The sequence below is a fragment of the Centruroides sculpturatus genome, unplaced genomic scaffold (genome assembly GCF_000671375.1).
Source record: "Centruroides sculpturatus isolate CEXI.00-Female unplaced genomic scaffold, Cexi_2.0 scaffold980, whole genome shotgun sequence".
In the NCBI taxonomy this organism is placed as follows: domain Eukaryota; kingdom Metazoa; phylum Arthropoda; class Arachnida; order Scorpiones; family Buthidae; genus Centruroides; species Centruroides sculpturatus.
Window position 1 is genome coordinate 31948 of NW_019385128.1, and position 18175 is coordinate 50122.

The 18175-nt window shown below is 32.4% G+C and overlaps 1 protein-coding gene across 7 annotated transcripts in view; it reads left to right on the forward strand.

Annotated features, from left to right (window-relative positions):
* Nucleotides 1–18175, forward strand: part of LOC111635166 (sodium/hydrogen exchanger 2-like) — a 47995-nt gene that overhangs the window by 26828 nt on the left and 2992 nt on the right. For 5 of the 7 annotated variants that reach the window (XM_023380039.1, XM_023380038.1, XM_023380041.1 and 2 more), the window contains exons 2-23: nucleotides 1864–1953; nucleotides 9045–9156; nucleotides 11064–11137; nucleotides 11227–11271; nucleotides 12071–12113; nucleotides 12193–12258; nucleotides 12817–12898; nucleotides 12971–12998; nucleotides 13423–13532; nucleotides 13598–13673; nucleotides 13748–13818; nucleotides 13899–14010; nucleotides 15037–15118; nucleotides 15245–15340; nucleotides 15408–15529; nucleotides 15651–15727; nucleotides 16647–16775; nucleotides 16852–16941; nucleotides 17051–17116; nucleotides 17280–17383; nucleotides 17545–17613; nucleotides 17875–17978. In XM_023380039.1, the coding sequence (XP_023235807.1) occupies nucleotides 1864–1953; nucleotides 9045–9156; nucleotides 11064–11137; nucleotides 11227–11271; nucleotides 12071–12113; nucleotides 12193–12258; nucleotides 12817–12898; nucleotides 12971–12998; nucleotides 13423–13532; nucleotides 13598–13673; nucleotides 13748–13818; nucleotides 13899–14010; nucleotides 15037–15118; nucleotides 15245–15340; nucleotides 15408–15529; nucleotides 15651–15727; nucleotides 16647–16775; nucleotides 16852–16941; nucleotides 17051–17116; nucleotides 17280–17383; nucleotides 17545–17613; nucleotides 17875–17978 (1848 nt within the window). Of the gene's footprint in view, nucleotides 1–1863; nucleotides 1954–9044; nucleotides 9231–9319; nucleotides 9366–11063; nucleotides 11138–11226; nucleotides 11272–12070; nucleotides 12114–12192; nucleotides 12259–12816; nucleotides 12899–12970; nucleotides 12999–13422; nucleotides 13533–13597; nucleotides 13674–13747; nucleotides 13819–13898; nucleotides 14011–15036; nucleotides 15119–15244; nucleotides 15341–15407; nucleotides 15530–15650; nucleotides 15728–16646; nucleotides 16776–16851; nucleotides 16942–17050; nucleotides 17117–17279; nucleotides 17384–17544; nucleotides 17614–17874; nucleotides 17979–18175 lie in introns of all 7 variants that reach the window. The other 2 variants (XM_023380043.1, XM_023380042.1) reach the window with 2 other exon arrangements.

Below are 18175 nucleotides of genomic sequence, written 5' to 3' on the forward strand. Positions count from 1 at the left end.
ATTACGTTTTTTTACAAAAAAGTGAAAGTATCGATCACTTTCGTCCTTGAAAACTCTTTAACAAATGTCGTTTCTCACATCAATCAAGCATCAATAAGAGCGAAACGTGGAAAAGGAAATAGTCGTTCCTGTAGAAAATTTAAGATTATTAACAATATTTTATACAGAATTTATTACAATTCAAGAAATATTTATATAAATAACCAACGTTTTATGTGTACAAACGTTTACATATTGATACAATGCATCGTCTAAGCGTTTATGTCAATAAAATGCAAATTTATTTCCGGATTAGTTTATAAATTAATTTATGTTTTCTTTTCGGATTAGTTTAGAAATTTAGGTTATTTTAATATTAAATTTAGAAAAATTAAATAAAAAACATACTTAGAATTATTATTTTCATTTTTCCGACGGTGTACCTGACGTTGAAATAATACCGTAACACTTTAATAAGGCACGTTATAAAGGTGTTTGATATAATGGGCAAGTTAACTGTGATGAAATAGATATTTTGAGCATGTTTGATCTTATGGAATATATTATGGATGTATTTGATCACATGGTACATGTTATAGAGGCATTTGATCATTTGGGACATGTTATGGAAGTATTTGATCACATGGTACATGTTATGGAAGCATTTGATCACATGGTACATGTTATAGAGGCATTTGATCATTTGGGACATGTTATGGAAGTATTTGATCACATGGTACATGTTATGGAAGCATTTGATCACATGGTACATGTTATAGAGGCATTTGATCATTTGGGACATGTTATGGAAGCATTTGATCACATGGGACTTGTTATGGAAGCATTTGATCATGTAGAACATATTATGGAAACATTTTACCATAAGAGACATGTTTGGAGACATTTGATCATATAACACATGTTATAGGGGCATCTGATCACATGGAGCATGTTATGGAGGGGTCTGATCATATTGGACAAGTTATGGAGGTATCTGATTACATCAAGCATGTTATGGAAACATTTAATTAAGTGGAACCTGTTATCAATATTATAGAGGCATCTGATTACACTCTATATGTTATCGAACGATCTAATTACATGTAACTCGTTGTGAGTCATTTGATCACACAAAACAGGTCATTCAGGCATTTGATCTCTAGAGCTCATTACGGAGGCATTAGAAGAGAGAATTTGATATAAAATTTACTAAAAATGTTACTAAAAACACAAACAAGCGCACCAAAAAAAAGGCAAAACAGTTAATCTAATTACCAGGAAACGGCAAACAACACAGTAGAAAAGAGTAAAATTATTTAAAAAGAAATTGCAATTACATTAAATCATCATCGTTATTAACTTTTTGTATGTATTTTAAAAGACTTTAAAATCTCGCGTGCAGTTTTTTTTACACTTAAACAAATTGCATCAATCAAGATTTATCTAAAACGGAAACGAATTTCGCCACGTGTCTATCAAGGCAATAAACTGACACGCGATTCCAGCGACCAAGATATGCGATTTTATCGCAATCGAGTCGCGACCATAAATTAATTTCGAAGGAAGAGAAAAAAAAAATTTAATTAAACTTTTAAAAAAAGAAAACGGTTAGAATTTTCATCCAGTAAAATCGAAAGAGAAATTAAAATTATCGCTTGTTTACACTAACCTCGTCGCTTTCTAATTTATTTCTGGTCGGAAAAACGAGAGAAAAATTAGCGCGACTCGCAAAAATCTATTACCACAGCCGAAGCCAGGACATTCCAAGAAATGATGGAATTCTCTCGCTTCAGCGATTTCAACGTTTCTTTCTTTTTTTCTTTCTTTAAAAATGGAAGGCGATGAAGCGAATTAGTTAATTATTGAGAAATTTTCTCTCAACAGGTAGCGAGATGTTGCGCTTCAAGGTGTTGATCTTTACCTTGCTAACAGCTGCACAAGTGTCGGCTAATCTTACATCCTTCCATCTCAAAGGTGAGTTTTTTTCTCTTACTTTTTAACGTAAGTCGTGGGTTCGGAAACAATTCGGTATTGTTTCTGTGTTTCTAAATCTTAGATTTTCTGTTTTGTGCGTACTTTTTTGGGCTAAGGTGACACAACACAAGAGGGAGGGATACCGCACACTAGGAGTTTCTATGAGAAACTGGCTCCTAATTTAAATGATTAACACTTTTCCATGTGTCCAGTCTAACCTTTGGTGAGGTGCGAACCCGAAACTACTAGTGTTTAGATGCTTTTATTCCATACTGATGGGCCAATATTTTTAGAATTATTTTTCATAAATAGTTTTAGAGGAAGAGGGAGGGAGAGAGTGAGAAGTGAAAGTGAAAAGTGAAGTACAGGAGTGAGAGAAGAGAGAGAAAGTGAAAAGTGAGAAAGTGAACGTGAGAGCAGAAGGAGAGAAGGGAGAGGAAGAGTGAAAAGTGAGAAAGAGAACGTGAGAGAAGAGAGAGAGAGAAGTGAAGAAAAGAGAGACAATAGGAAGTGGGAAAGAGGAAGTGAGAGGTGAGGGAGGAGGGAAAAAAGGAGTGAAGAAAAGCGAGAAGGAGTGAAGAAAAGCGAGACAGTAGGAAGTGAGAAAGAGGAAGTGAGAGATTAGGGAGGAGGGAGTGAAAAGAGAGGGAAGAATGACGAATGAGAAAAGGGGAAGGGAGAGAGAAAGAGAGTGAGGTTGATGTAAGAAAAGAGAGGAAGATGAGGAGAGAGGGAAAAAAGAGGAGGATAAAAGGGAAATAAGTAAGAGAATAGCTCTTTATTCTATTCTATATTTCTTTATTCCGTTTTCTCTTCACTCTGGGAAAATAGGAGGAGGTAGGAGAGAGAAAGAATGGCGAAAAGAAGGACAATTAAGGAAGAGAGAAATGCCAAAAATATTCCTAAATTTATATTTTTCTAAGCGTTGGCGTTAATAAAGTAGGAAACAAATTAGGAGTAGAAACTTTCTAGTTTGTAAATTTGGCGAGTGTCATTGCCAGGAAGCAAGAAAGCAAACATTTCTTGTTTTCCACGCTCCGCTTGCACTTTAAATATATCTCCGAGAATTTTTCTTAACATTTTTACTTCATATTTTAGTCATTTTAATTCTCTCTTATCTTAAAAAATAGCTTTCGTTTTATCTGTTTGCGTCGGTAGATTTTGAGGTGCGAACTGTAAAACTGTACACTGTTTTATCTCTTTTTATAGACTCTTATCGCTTTATTAGCTCTGTTGATCTCTATGAAATGTTGTTTGCCGGCGATAATAAATACTTCGTTTTAATTATCTTCTGCGTATTGTGTAAATCATCCAACATTTAGTTGTAGTAATTGCACTTTGTAATCGTACTTTACTTGAAATATCAGTTTGAAACTTCAAACAAGTACGGTTTTAAAGCGTGATTACGTCCAATTTTATTAATTTTCTTACTAATAGAGAAATAAATTTAGCTAGAATTTATTTTAGAGTGAACGGCGAGAGGTTTGGAATTGATTTTCTTCCCGTCTATTCGAGTTAAAGATGATTACACGAGAGAAGGGAAGAGAAGAGAGAAGTAACTGGGAAATATGGAGTGAGAGAAATGATAGGAAAGAATAATGGGAGGCGAGAGTCAAAAAATAGATAAAGAAAACAGTGAGAATGATAGAGAGGAAAAAGGAGAAATAGTAGATAGAGATAAAGAAAAATAAAGGGGGAAAAGCAGAGAAAGATCAAGGAAGGAAAGAAGAAAGTAGAAGAAGAAAAACGAAAAGCAAAATAGATATTTAGAGAGAGTGAGAGAGAGAGAGAAAGAGAGGAGACAAAGAGACACAAGACAGAGAAAAATAGAGGAAAGGTTAGAGAAGAAAGACGGAGAAAACAGAGAAGAAAACAGAGAAAGACAGAGAAAAAGTGAGAGAAGAAAACAGAGAAAGAGAGAGAAAAGGAAGGAGAAGAAAGACAGTTCAAAGACAGAAAAGGAGAGATGAATAGAGAGAAAGACAGAAAAAAGAGAGTAAACAAAGAAAGACAGAGAAAAAGAGAGAGAAGAAAACAGAGAAAGACAGAAAAAAGATGGGAGAAAACAGAGAAAGAGAGAAAAAAAAAACAGAGAAAGATAGAGAAAAAGAGGGAAGAGAAGGAAAGAGAGAGAGACAAGATATAAATAAATTGCTGTAAACTCGAATACATGTATACCGATCCTTCACAACCGATTGTTTAACATCTGTGTAGAAAAAGAAAAAGAATTGATTTTAGCCGGATACTTAGATGAACAGAGAAAGGAAATGGTAGCCAATACTACTTTTCTACTTTCTAGATGTGTAAGTTCGTAATTTAATTCAGAAAAAAAAAGACTAACATTACCAGTACTTCTTCACTCATTTCCTAGATTAAAACGAGGATAAAACTAAAAGCATCAAAATTTCTTTTGACTTTATATGCAAAATTACAAATTTTTTATTATAGAGAAATTGTATTAAAAGTTTTCTAATTTCTTTCATAAGAAATTTTTAAGTGTAAAGTAAAATTTTTGTAATGTTGTAAGAGTTAAACAAATCGTGACGTTTTTGCATCTATGAGAGGAAGAGAAGAAGAAAAGAAAGAGAAGAAAAAAGGAAAAAATCCAGAAACAAGTTGCTTAACTTTACCGGCAACATTTGGTAGCGTCATCTGTTATGATATTTTAATTAAAAACTTTATATATTTTTAATTATTATAAAATAGAAAAAAGCTTAATTTTGAGGGTAGAGATGAGTTTTATAAAAGATTGTAAATGTTAATAACGAGTAAAATCTTCATTAATTTCGATCCCTCTCCAGATACGACACAAGACCCTTTCTAACTCTCCACTCTCTCGACCTTTAACCACTAAAATTTAACATCATCGACTCCCTTAACACAGAAACCTCCGTGATAAATTTCAGAAATTTTCGACAAAAGGTACACGAGTTATTAAGCTGCAAAGTGGGTGAACAAAATCGTGCTCCACTCAAACACACAGACACGTACTAAAATATCCATACATAAAGAGAAAACCCTCGAATTTGTTTTTTATTTCTTGACATTTCAAGATCTCCTGAGTTCAAAAATGTAAAAATCTTGGGGGTCATTTTTTGACCGATTACCATACTTTTCCTCTGTTATATATAACACTGGGAAAGTAAAAAAAAAGGGGGGGGGGAGAAAGAGAGAGGCAGTGAAAGAAAAGATAGGACAAGGGAGAGAGAAGAAAGAGAAAGACAAAGGAAGAGTAAGATAGAAAGGGTGAAATAAAGAGGACAATAGAGGAAAAGAAAGACGGGGGAGAGAGAAGGAAGTAAAAGAGAGATGAAAGAAAGGGAAAGATAGGAAAGGTGAGAAGGAAAGAGAGCTAGAGACAATTATAAGAGGACAATAGAGAGAAGGGAAGAAAGAGGGGGAGAAAAGACAGAAAAGGAGAGATGATAGACAGGAAAGCAGGAAGAGAGAGAGAGAGAGATGAAGAAAGAGATAGAAAAGAGAAAGAGGAGAAGAAAGAGAAGGCAAGAGAGAGGTAAGGTAAAGAAAGTGGGAAAAGAAAAAAGACACGAGAAAAGAGAAAGACAAGGAAAATAACACAAGAAAGAGTTAAGAAGAGGGAGAGAAATCATTTTTTACTTTCTTCCTCTTTTCTTATCTTTCCTATCGGAAAGATAAGAAAAGCGAGAGAGGGAGAGAAGGAAATCAAGATTTCACAGTAATAAAAATTGCTGCGAAATATGAAATTCTAAACCGAGAAGACGGATTATTATTTTTCGTGTCGTAATTCATAATTTTAAATTAATTTCGAAGTTATTTATTACAGAAATTTGAGTGGCTACACGAAAAAAAAAAAAAGATTTTTATTAATTAAAAATATTATTGAAACGTTCTTTTTTGTATTAATAATTTAAGTAATTTTAAAGTAATTCTATTCTTAAAATTATTTTACGTATTATCTTGATATTTTATCATTTATTTATTGTTTCTAGCTTTATTGTTTCTAGCTTTAAGAGCGTTGAACAAGTGTTCTTAGGGATAATGAATAGAACTGCAGCTTTCCTAAATCACTATAAACCACACTATTTTATTATGTTCAATCCTATGTTTCCTTCTGAATCACTCATCCTCAAATCTTTATCCCATCCAACTTCTATTGAACACAGAGTAGTATAATATAATAGTGTTCAAAGGCACAATAATCCACAATGGGCTTGCTGAAAAGAGGTCCTCTTAGTGCCCACACGGAAGAAAGATTTAAACAAAAGGAGCGTTGGTATCTTCATGGGGGCCCAGGCATATTTGAATTAGGGGGCCCCATGTACAGTGTTGACTTGAAATATTTCTCTTTGGGAAAATTTTTTGGTGGGAATTCCTCGGTACTGCGCTCTGCATCTGTGCCACACCGGCATTCTAGAGTACCCAAATATGGCCCAAATTTAATTACATTTTTTGAAAGTGGTTAAGTCAACGAGCGAGAATTCGGGATTATTTTTCAACCTATAGACTGCGATCTACTAAAATAACTCTGTATCTTGCAGTATGTGAGAAAGTTGAGAACCTTCTATTATACATAAAATCACTGGCAATAAATGTAATTATAAAGTGAAAATATTAATAAAAAATTTAATATATATTTTATTAAATTCAATAGAATAAATAACATTTTAAAAATTGCTTTTAATCATTTACATTGGTGTATTTGAGTGTAACTATGGTAATAACACACACAACAGAAGCAATAATAGCGTGAATAACTCGTAAAATATTATATTTTATAAGATTTTAACTTATAAAATAATTTTTAAAACATAAATTTACTAAAATTTTAAGAAAATTGTAATTTTATTTAATTTTTTTAAAAGAATACGAAGAAATCTAAATATTTACTTTCAATCTGTAGATCGCGAACGACATTTGTAATGCTCGAGTTATTAAACACGTGAGAAGGTTGGGAAGTCCTCGCGTCTTTACAAACTAAGCATTTTTATGTTTTCGTTTAACTATTTTATACATTGTTAACGTTTAAAGTCATATAAAAATAAATTTTTATAATTAATTTTTAAGAAATTATTATTAAAATTTGTAATTTTGTTAATTAATAATCCTTTCTAAATTCGAAGATGAATGCTTTGTTTACTTATCGAAATTATGAATAAATTACGCAGTTATATAATTAAATATTTAAATTATCTCTAACAATTTATTAAAATTTTTATTATCTGACAGTAATTTAATTTTAATTTTATTGTAATTTTAAACGGGAGCATCGCTTCATCTACGGACTGTAAGAGAGAAGAGCATGAGATTAATGTGAAAATATAAGGAAATTATTGAGAATTTTAATCTTATTTGATTAAAAAATGATTTAAAATAATATAAAATTCGATTTTTCAATATTTATTTTTATTATTTTGTATAAAATATGCAAAAAATCAATGCTTTTTTAAGCGAAAAAGAGAGTACTTGAGTCCACAAAAGCGCAAAATTCGTGTCAAAAAAAGAGAAAATGATTGAAATTTTGCATTTTGTATGATTAAAAAGGAATTAAAATATTGTAAAATATAATTCTACATCATTTATTTTTATAATTTCGTATAAAAAATTGCATTTTTTATGCCCAGTTTCGTGGTACCCATTTTCTATATTAACATTAAGAAATCTGTAGTTAAATTACAGTAAAAACCTGTCTAAAACGGAACCTTAATAAACGGAAACCTGCCGAAACGGGAAACATTTTTACAAACGAAGCGATTTTCCGTTAAAAAACCTGTTTAATGCAGAAACCTGCCAAACCGGAACCGTAGAGCTCACTTTACACAGATTTTACCGTACTCGACCCCCCTATAACACTGTTGATTATTCCGTTTTATATGAATTCCATGTTGTACGAGTCACTTAGATTTTACAAATACGTGAGCCATTCACAGCCTGGCATACGTATTTGTAAAATCTAAGTGACTCGTACAACATGGAATTCATATAAAACGGAATAATCAACAGTGTTATAGGGGGNCAGCAATTGAACGTTTTTCTGTGTGTTATGACGCACTTTTTACAGCAATTGAACGTTTTTCTGTGTGTTATGACGCACTTTTTACAGCAATTGAACGTTTTTCTGTGTGTTATGACGCACTTTTTACAGCAATTGAACGTTTTTCTGTGTGTTATGACGCACTTTTTACAGCAATTGAACGTTTTTCTGTGTGTTATGACGCACTTTTTACAGCAATTGAACGTTTTTCTGTGTGTTATGACGCACTTTTTACAGCAATTGAACGTTTTTCTGTGTGTTATGACGCACTTTTTACAGCAATTGAACGTTTTTCTGTGTGTTATGACGCACTTTTTACAGCAATTGAACGTTTTTCTGTGTGTTATGACGCACTTTTTACAGCAATTGAACGTTTTTCTGTGTGTTATGACGCACTTTTTACAGCAATTGAACGTTTTTCTGTGTGTTATGACGCACTTTTTACAGCAATTGAACGTTTTTCTGTGTGTTATGACGCACTTTTTACAGCAATTGAACGTTTTTCTGTGTGTTATGACGCACTTTTTACAGCAATTGAACGTTTTTCTGTGTGTTATGACGCACTTTTTACAGCAATTGAACGTTTTTCTGTGTGTTATGACGCACTTTTTACAGCAATTGAACGTTTTTCTGTGTGTTATGACGCACTTTTTACAGCAATTGAACGTTTTTCTGTGTGTTATGACGCACTTTTTACAGCAATTGAACGTTTTTCTTTGTGTTATGACGCACTTTTTACAGCAATTAAACGTTTTTCTGTGTGTTATGACGCACTTTTTACAATAGTCGGACGTTTTTCTGTGTATTGTGACGCACTTTTTACAATAACTTGACGTTTTTTCGGAAATGGCAACGAATTTCTAATGTTTTTCTGTATTGTGTGACCTGCAATTAAATGATTTTTGACCAAATAATAATAAATTTTCATTCGTTTTTTTCACTATAAACATTATCACGTTTTTTTAGAGAAAATAATTAATTAAAAACCTGTAATAGAATTGCTTTCCTAAATTGGTTCACAGTTTAAAAACTATTTAAAATTTAAATAAGACAGGTGATAAGTTTCTTGTTTGTGTAGATAATTTAAGAGCACAAGTGAAATCAAGTGATGTCAATTCGTCCGAGACCAAGATCCAAGTGGGAAACGATGGAAACAGTAAACAGAAAAGTGGAGGTATTCACGTGGCCACATGGAGATGGGATTACGTCGAAGATCCTTTCATCTACACCACTTTTGTTATCATTGCTGGAATGTGTAAAATAGGTAAAGTAGAAAGTGATTTCAAATTTTATATGAAAAATTACATTTATTTTTGAATGGGAATTTCTTAAAATTTAGTTTTTTTTCGTTAGGTTTTCATCATGCGGATTTCCTTTCTTCTATAATTCCAGAATCGTGGTAAGTAATCTCTAATTTTCATTTCTGTTTTGTAGGGTCTTTAGAATCCAATAAACTTACAGAACTTGTATACAATCCTCATACTTTGCTTACATCTAAATCTGAAAGTCGAATTCTTCAAATGTTTATTGAAGGATCTTGATGTTATCTGAAGAATTTATCGTGATCCTTTGGTGTCCTTCCTATCAGAAATCAAGATTCTTCGTGTCAAGTGATTCTTTAGAATTCAATTCTTTGAATCGAAGAGCAACATTTGAAGAACTCTAACCTGCTCTCAATAATCTCTCTTGTGTATTCAAATATTGGATATAACCTATACAAATCCCGCTATCATTTAAGTTGTAATTAATGAAAATAGTAACAAAATTGTGTTTAATCAGTACTTCTCCCGTGGCCACCAACGATTTCAGACGATGCCTTGAGGGGTTCATCGTGGAGAAAGCCGATCAACTAATAACAGGAATTGAAGATTGCAGCAATATGGGCATTTTTCTTACTCATACCAGATTATTCTCGCCATATGATTAGACTCTCATGATCACAATGGAGTTCGTACAGATGTCTCGAACAAAGTGTATGGTGTGTTCTCGCATACGTTCTGATAATCTCCTTTATAAGAACAAGAAACACAGAGGTGATGCGAATTCCCGGTCACCCTGCGTGAAGTCACTGATGGACAACAAAAACGTGACATTTCATAGTCATAAAGGAATTTTATACCGATAGTAAAAGCGGTTATGCCGTATATTAAATTAATAATTTATGGCTACGAAATAAGGATTGTAGTAATGGGCACCGAAGAAAAATGATTTATTTATAATTAAATTATACAGAAATTTTATTTTAAAATGTTTATTATTGTACTTTGAAAATTGCATAATAATTTGACTCCAATAAAAATTATTAGATTAAAAAATGAGGCCAAAGAAAAGGGGGGAGACATCCGATGCTATTCTGTGCTTGTACAAGAAAACACATCAATTATGTCAAGTATATTTTGAAGAAATCATTAAAAATCGTGATTTAGCTGAATATTTTTCGAATGAATCGACAATCAATTCTTTTGTCGATTTTAAATTATTGTTTGTCTGTACGTTGCAATTAACATTCCATGTTTATTTGCCTTTCGTGTTTCGAAGGACGTTATTTGTCAATTGACAATAGACTCGTAAAGATTAACTTAAAACCGCAGTTGAAGGCAGATTCTTTAGAATCTTTCCGTTTAAATAATTTCATTTTTAATATTGAACAATGGCCTGTGAACAAGTGGTGATCTTTCAAGGTATTTAGGAACATGAAAGTTAAAAATGGCGACATTTCAGCACACGGTGAGCTTTGAACTTATACGATGGTTTTTAATTAATTAAAGGTCGAAAATTAATGGAAATTGTCTCAAAGTTTCGCCAGGAACACCGAAAGTCCACACACGAATAACTTTTTCTTGTCTATGATTTATGACCTGATGAATGACCTTTTGCCATCTCGTAAATGAGAACGGAATCGTATATTTTTCCAAATGCAAAAGCTTGTCAGGCGAATAAATCTCATTAGTTGGGTCATTATCGTTTTATCTCGAGCTGCAAATTGCATTCTTCGAGTTACCTCCGAGGAAATTCCGAAAGATGGAACCAAAAAAAAAAAAAAAAAAAAAAATTAAAAGATAAACACAATCTTCACACATGCTATTCACGTGGCCACATGGAGATGGGATTACGTCGAAGATCCTTTCATCTACACCACTTTTGTTATCATTGCTGGAATGTGTAAAATAGGTAAAGTAGAAAGTGATTTCAAATTTTATATGAAAAATTACATTTATTTTTGAATGGGAATTTCTTAAAATTTAGTTTTTTTTCGTTAGGTTTTCATCATGCGGATTTCCTTTCTTCTATAATTCCAGAATCGTGGNTTTTTTTTTTAAAAACGAAAAAATAAAGTTATTATCTTTAAATAAAATTTACACTCATTTTTTGTATTATAAACAATACAAAAATGAATTTAAGATAATACAATACAATACAATACAATACAATTGCATTTACCGTTTTTTTTTTTTCAAATAACGTACAAGTGGTGCCATCTGTTACAGACATTTAGAACCATTTATATTATTTACGATTTATTTTAAATACAGTATCAATAATAAAATTTGCTTATACTGAAAAGTACTATTGGGTTTTTTTTCCTTCACGCCAGTAATACCGAAATCACGCTCTACTAACGCCCGTGTGAAAGAATACTTACAAAATACAAGGATTTCAGTGGAAAGATGAAGTGTACGCGAGTAAGTGAGAGGCCTGGTAGCCTGTCTGAAAGTGGCCTAAATGATTTGGCTCGCCGAGTGGATAACACTACAATAGACCCCCCAAAACACTGTAGATAATTCCGTGTTATATGAATTCCATGTTGTACGAGAGATTTTACAAATACGTGTGCCGGGCTGTGAACGGCTCACGTATTTGTAAAATCTCTCGTACAACATGGAATTCGTATAACACGGAATTATCTACAGTGTTATAAGGGGAGTCTAATGTATTGAACACTTATCGCATCTTACTAACCACAAACTTTCTATTTATAAGAAACGACGTTTTCTTTGAAGTTTTTATCATAATAAATTAAAATCTGTAATAAAAATTTAGTTTTATATATTATAAATTTAGAAATTTGTTTGTCAGTTTATTAAATTTTCTTTATTGTTTTTAGCTTGCTTATTATGTTGGGAACGGCAGTAGGAACGATCGTTTAGTGAGTATGATTTTATATAATTAATTAGATTTTGGAAAGGAATTATTTAAATATTTATTTACTTAAAAATATTTAATAGTTTTACAGGATCCGAAGTAGTTCCAACTTTCAATTCGGATACTTTCTTCCTTTATTTACTTCCTCCGTAAGTATAAATTCATCCATTATTCTCATTGATTTCGGTGTGTCTTTTGGTGGGATAAGATAACGCGACAAATGGGCCTGCCAAGGGAAGTAATTTCTGTGGAAAACTGGCTCCCATTTAAATGTTAATAAACATATTGCTTTGCCCCGTGAGCTCCAAGAAAGCCTTATTCCTAAACCCATCGTAGGTTCTGCCAGGCCCACAATGAGCCAGATGGCGAGAAATACAGTACAATATATTTAGGACGGATTACCTCTTGAAAAATTCCTAGAGTTGCTCGCTCGGAATCAATTCCGGATGCCCCAGAGCGCCTCAACCGCTTTGGCCAACTGGCCATCTCATAACATTACTTGTGAATTTGTATGGTATTGCAATGGGATTGCAGAACACCGCTTGGGAAATTTGATAAACATTACAATGAAATAAAACGTTGTTTCACTGATTAATTATATAATTATTTTTATGAAATCTTAATTAATGAAGTGATGAGATTTCATATAAGTAAATTTATAGAATTTTATTTTAGTAATTTATTTATGATATTATTCCGTGTTTTAGGATAGTTTTAGATTCCGCTTACTCTCTTCATGACCGTGCCTTTTTTAGTAACTTAGGAACAGTTCTACTTTATGCGGTTTTGGTAAGATAATGCTTAATTCATTTGCATATTTTTACAATTAATATTCTAATTTCAATTTCTTAAATTTTCTAGGGTACACTGCTAAATTGTTTTCTAATAGGTAAGTTTTATAACAAATATATTTTTGTTCTTATTTTTAATAAATCTTGAAGTATACAAATTTCTATATATACAAGTTGATCCCCCATAACACTGTTGATAATTCCGTGTTATATGAATTCTGTGTTGTACGAGTCACTTAGATTTTACAAATACGTGTGCTGGGCTGTGAACGGCTCAAGTATTTGTAAAATCTAAGTGACTCGTACAACATGGAATTCATATAACACGGAATTATCTACAGTGTTATAGGGGGTCTACTGTAATTGGAAACTTTACACCAGTCTTAAATACGGAGGGTAGGATTTGATGGAATAAGGCAACCCAACACGAAGATCTGCCAAGAGATGTGCCTCCCGGAAGGATTTGCTATGAGAAACTGGTCCCTATTTAGGTGTTAGTTAAATACTCTTATTTTCCCACAGGACCTACTTTATTTGGATTATGGAAAGTGGGTGCATTTCGCGCATTGAATTTAGGAGCTATCGAGTGCCTTATATTCAGTGCTCTGATATCAGCAGTGGACCCCGTTGCTGTAAGTAACAATGTTTCTTTAAGGAAAAAGGAATCACAAACCAAGTTCACCACAGAATTTTCCAGGTGTTAGCTATATTTCAAGAAGTCGGAGTAAATAAATCCTTATACTTTCTGGTATTTGGTGAATCGTTACTAAACGGTAAAAAAAATTAATTAATTAATTTGAAAATAAAGTTTTTAATTGTGTAATCCTTTGTTAATGTACTTCTACAGATGCTGTTACAGTTGTATTATATACAATGATGGTTGCTCTATCGACTAGCGAGAAAATTACTGCAGAACAGGTATTTGTTTTATTTTTTATATTTTCCTTAATATATCTTTATTATAATGTAAAATATTCTTAAAATCCTTTTCTTTTCAGATAGGATTAGGTGTAGCGACTTTCTTATGTGTCAGTTTCGGTGCATTGTCTATAGGAATTATTATGGGATTGCTGACTGCAATTGTAACTAAATACACCACAAATGTAAGAGGTAATTACATGTAAAACGTAATTATTTTAATATTTTACATTTCTGTGGATTTGTTGTTGTATTATGATAATACACATGTCTTCAAGTTTAGTGTATGAAAGAGATCGTGTCATAAAAATTTCACCTAGAAGAATTTTGTTCATTGCAATGCCAAAATGGCACTTAGGGCACTTAAATAATTTCTTTTGAGGCCAATTTTATATTTTATATATTAAGATGTAACGATTTTTTACCATAGTTTGAGTTAGGGTATCATACTGGTTACCCCTGCTGTGACCGACTACTCCATTAAAGACTGTAGGGCAATAGGGAAAAATTAAAATAAGGATTTTGGGGATAAAACTTGTGAGAAGCGCAATAGGGATTAAGGAAAAGATAACATTAGAGATGAAGAGATAGGGAATAAAATGATAATAAGGACAGATGATACATTTAAGAGGAAGAGGTGAAGCGATTTGATCTTTTTCAATTTATTTAAAAACGTGGATGCCGCGAATGATCATGGTATGGAAGATGCGTGGAAAAAGACCAAGAGGATGATGAAAGAGATGATGAATAGAAATGATTCATTTAGCAAGAGAAAGAGAAGTCTGCTGGACGAAGATAGAAGAAAACAAAGGATACTTCACCCGATTGTTCCTGCATCTAGGACCGTTCCGAATAATTTTGGTGCCTGAAGCAAGTTTAAGGACATTGACAATGTACTTATGTATTTCTGTAAACATTAACATCTTTCCAATTTGGCGCCTGAGGTAGTTGCCTCTCCGCCTCATCTAACATGTTGACACCACCATGCCTACAGTAAAAATACTAATAAAATAAGAAGACATATTATGTTAGATTAGAGTTTAGTCATATAGCCCTTAGTATAGCAATGTCTTGTGTCAATAAATAGAATTGAATCATACTTTATGCTACATGCTATTTTGTAAGTGCCATTGTTTACACTAGAAATTTCAACATTGACAACCACATCTTACTACACAAGTACTTTATTTTACTGAGAATTTCTTTATTTTATTACAGTTGTGGAGCCATTGGCTATGTTGGGAATTGCATATTTATCGTATCTTTTGGCAGAAATGGTCCATTTTTCGGGAATAATTAGGTAATAAAATAATTACTAATTATCTTAATTTAATTAGTTCAGTATTCGAATCAATTTGGATCATAAAATAATATAATTATGTGTATATATTTTTAAAATTTAACATGAAAATTTCCCTGTTTTCAGCATAATAGCGTGCGGTATAGTACAAGCCCAATACGCCAGACGTAATATATCCGAAAAGTCTTCCATAACAGTAAAATACTTCAGCAAAATGCTGAGGTAAATTATTATAAAATAAAATTTAAAGCATTTACATAAATTACATTAATATTATTGTTATTTTCAGTGCTATATGTGATACAATTATATTCCTGTTCCTGGGGATGGTGTTAATAAATGACGAACACGAGTGGCATACGGGATTCGTTTTTTCAGCCGCAGCCCTGTGCTTTATCTATCGTTTCGGGAGTATGTCAGTTTGTTTTTAAGTAAATTATGTACATACAGTATAACCGAATAAAAACACATCAAATATAAATAAAATAGCATTAAATTTCCATATTTATAAGTAACTTTTATGTATTTTCAGGCGTTTTCTTACTTACTCACATCGCTAACAGCTTAGAAAGGGTTCGTCCAATTAATATGGAAGAGCAATTCATTATGGTAAATTAATTAATATTTAAATTTTAACTGAAAACAATGTAATTTTTAGAATGAAATGGTATTTTATTCTCTATATTAATTGACACCAGATTGTGGTTCGATTGCAAAGTGGGGTAGCCAAAAAATCAGTTAACCGAGATAAATTATGCCTCGGTTAGCTGATTTTAAAGCCCCTCTGTATAAAAAAGACTATTGTTACTTCAGTATTGTTCAGTATTGACATTGTCACTTTTGTTCTTCTAACTTACATAAGTTCTTACACAGTAAAGTAACTTTATTATAACTTATAAGGGCCTCTTAAACAAGCCCATTGTGGGTTCGAGCAGGCCCACAATGGAGCAGGACGGGTCAAAACTTCCTGGAGGTTTCGACCTGTTTGGGTTTAATCCCGGGTCCCCAGAGTGGCAGGCCGTTACCTTAACCGCTCAGCCATCCGAACGTCTAGCAGCGTAACTAAAACCAATATTAGGTGTCCAAAATAGAACGTGAAAACCTACATTAACCCCGATGTAACAATGTAAACAAGGTAAAAGATTAATGTGTATTATCTCAACCAAAAGAACAGACTTCGTGTGTCTTGCAACCGTTCCAGTAACATTCAAATAACGTAAATGATAAATTTGATTATGGTTTAATACAGTAGACCCCCTATAACACTGTAGATAATTCCGTGTTATATGAATTCCATGTTGTACGAGTCACTTAGATTTTAGAAATACGTGAGCCTTTCACAGCCCGGCACACGTATTTGTAAAATCTAAGTGACTCGTACAACATGGAATTCATATAACACGGAATTATCTACAGTGTTATAGGGGGGTCTACTGTATTGAATTTATTAAAGTAATTTTTCTTGTGTTTTTTTGCTGAAAATTAATTGAAACTTTCAAAAAACAAACAAAAACGCTTTGATGTGTAGGCTTACGGAGGATTAAGAGGGGCCGTTGCTTTTTCTTTAGTCATCATGCTCAAAGAAGATGATGTTCCAAATAAAAAGTTATTTGTTACTGCCACGTTATTCATTATCCTTTTTACAGTTTGCATTCAGGTAATTTCTTACTACAAAAATATTATAAAATCAAAACAATATATATATGCAATATAATCCTAATATTTTGATCTAGGGTGGAACCATCAAACCTCTTGTTAGCCTATTGAAAATTAGGAGACAGTCGGGAAAAACTACCAGCCTCTTTACTGAAATTAATAATAAGGTAATATAAAATTAAATAAAAATTATTGTTTCGATATACAAGTATATAGGTAGGACCACCCTGTATATATTAATTTTTAGTTAATATTACAAGCGATATAATTTTATAGGTGGTGGACAATATAACTGTTGGAATCGAGGAGATTACTGGTGATCATGGTGACAATACTTGGATGGTAATATTTATTATTTTATTTATATTCTTTCTCTAATTATAAGCGTTATAGAGTAAGTTATATGTGTAAGGATTAATCCATAGGTGTATATTTTTTCATTGAATCTCGTTTTTTATTATAGATTGTGTGTGAATCTTATGCCTCATTTTGTGTTTATTTTCAGCAACGGCTTTATCGCTACAATAACCAATACATAAAATCGTGGTTGCTATCATCATCGGGGGATGATGATAAACTAACGAGGATATACACCAAAATGGTTTTAGAGTGAGTATGGATGATTATAAGAGATGTAACAATTTAATTCCTGGAATGCACCTACGCGTGGAACCTAACACTGAATTGCTATTGTCGCTTTTAAAATGCATCTATACACTACACAAGTGTATAATAAACATTAACTAATTGAGAAATGGTTCTCTGTTTAGGGACCACTACGCTCATCTGTATGGACCAGCAACAGTAATCGAAGAGAATCGTCCGCTTCCTACTTTCATGTGAGTTTAATTATATGAATTATTATGTGAATTTGGCAAAGTTTAATGGGCCGCACAAAGAATTATCCAATATATTTCAAGTCTGAATATCATTAACGCCATTTAACAATAGTGTTGGCGTACGAAAGATCAATGATTATGAAATCACTAGCTTCGGTAAACTTGAATATTGGGTGATGATGATCAGCATTTTTCACACTAATTCTAGTGGAAATTACACACGAGTTTACACTAAAAATTATAATTCATGTGTTTTTTTAGTGGTTCCGATTATTGCGAAATGGAAAAACTGGATTTGGGTGAAGAGGAGAACGAAATGATGATAAAAACTGACGAAGACGAGAAGAAACCTCTTAGAATAGAAGGTAAGCATCATCGTGTATCGTTAACAATATGCAGTAGGTAGGTTATGTCTGTGCATTCTTCTACGGTAACAACTCATATTTACAAAGCTGACAGACGTAAACTGTTTAAGGAGGGGTTCGGTAAGGTTTAAATCATTTAAAAACCTATCAGAATATTTAGTTATTATTTAAGGGTTTTTTTCCTCTCTTTTAATTTT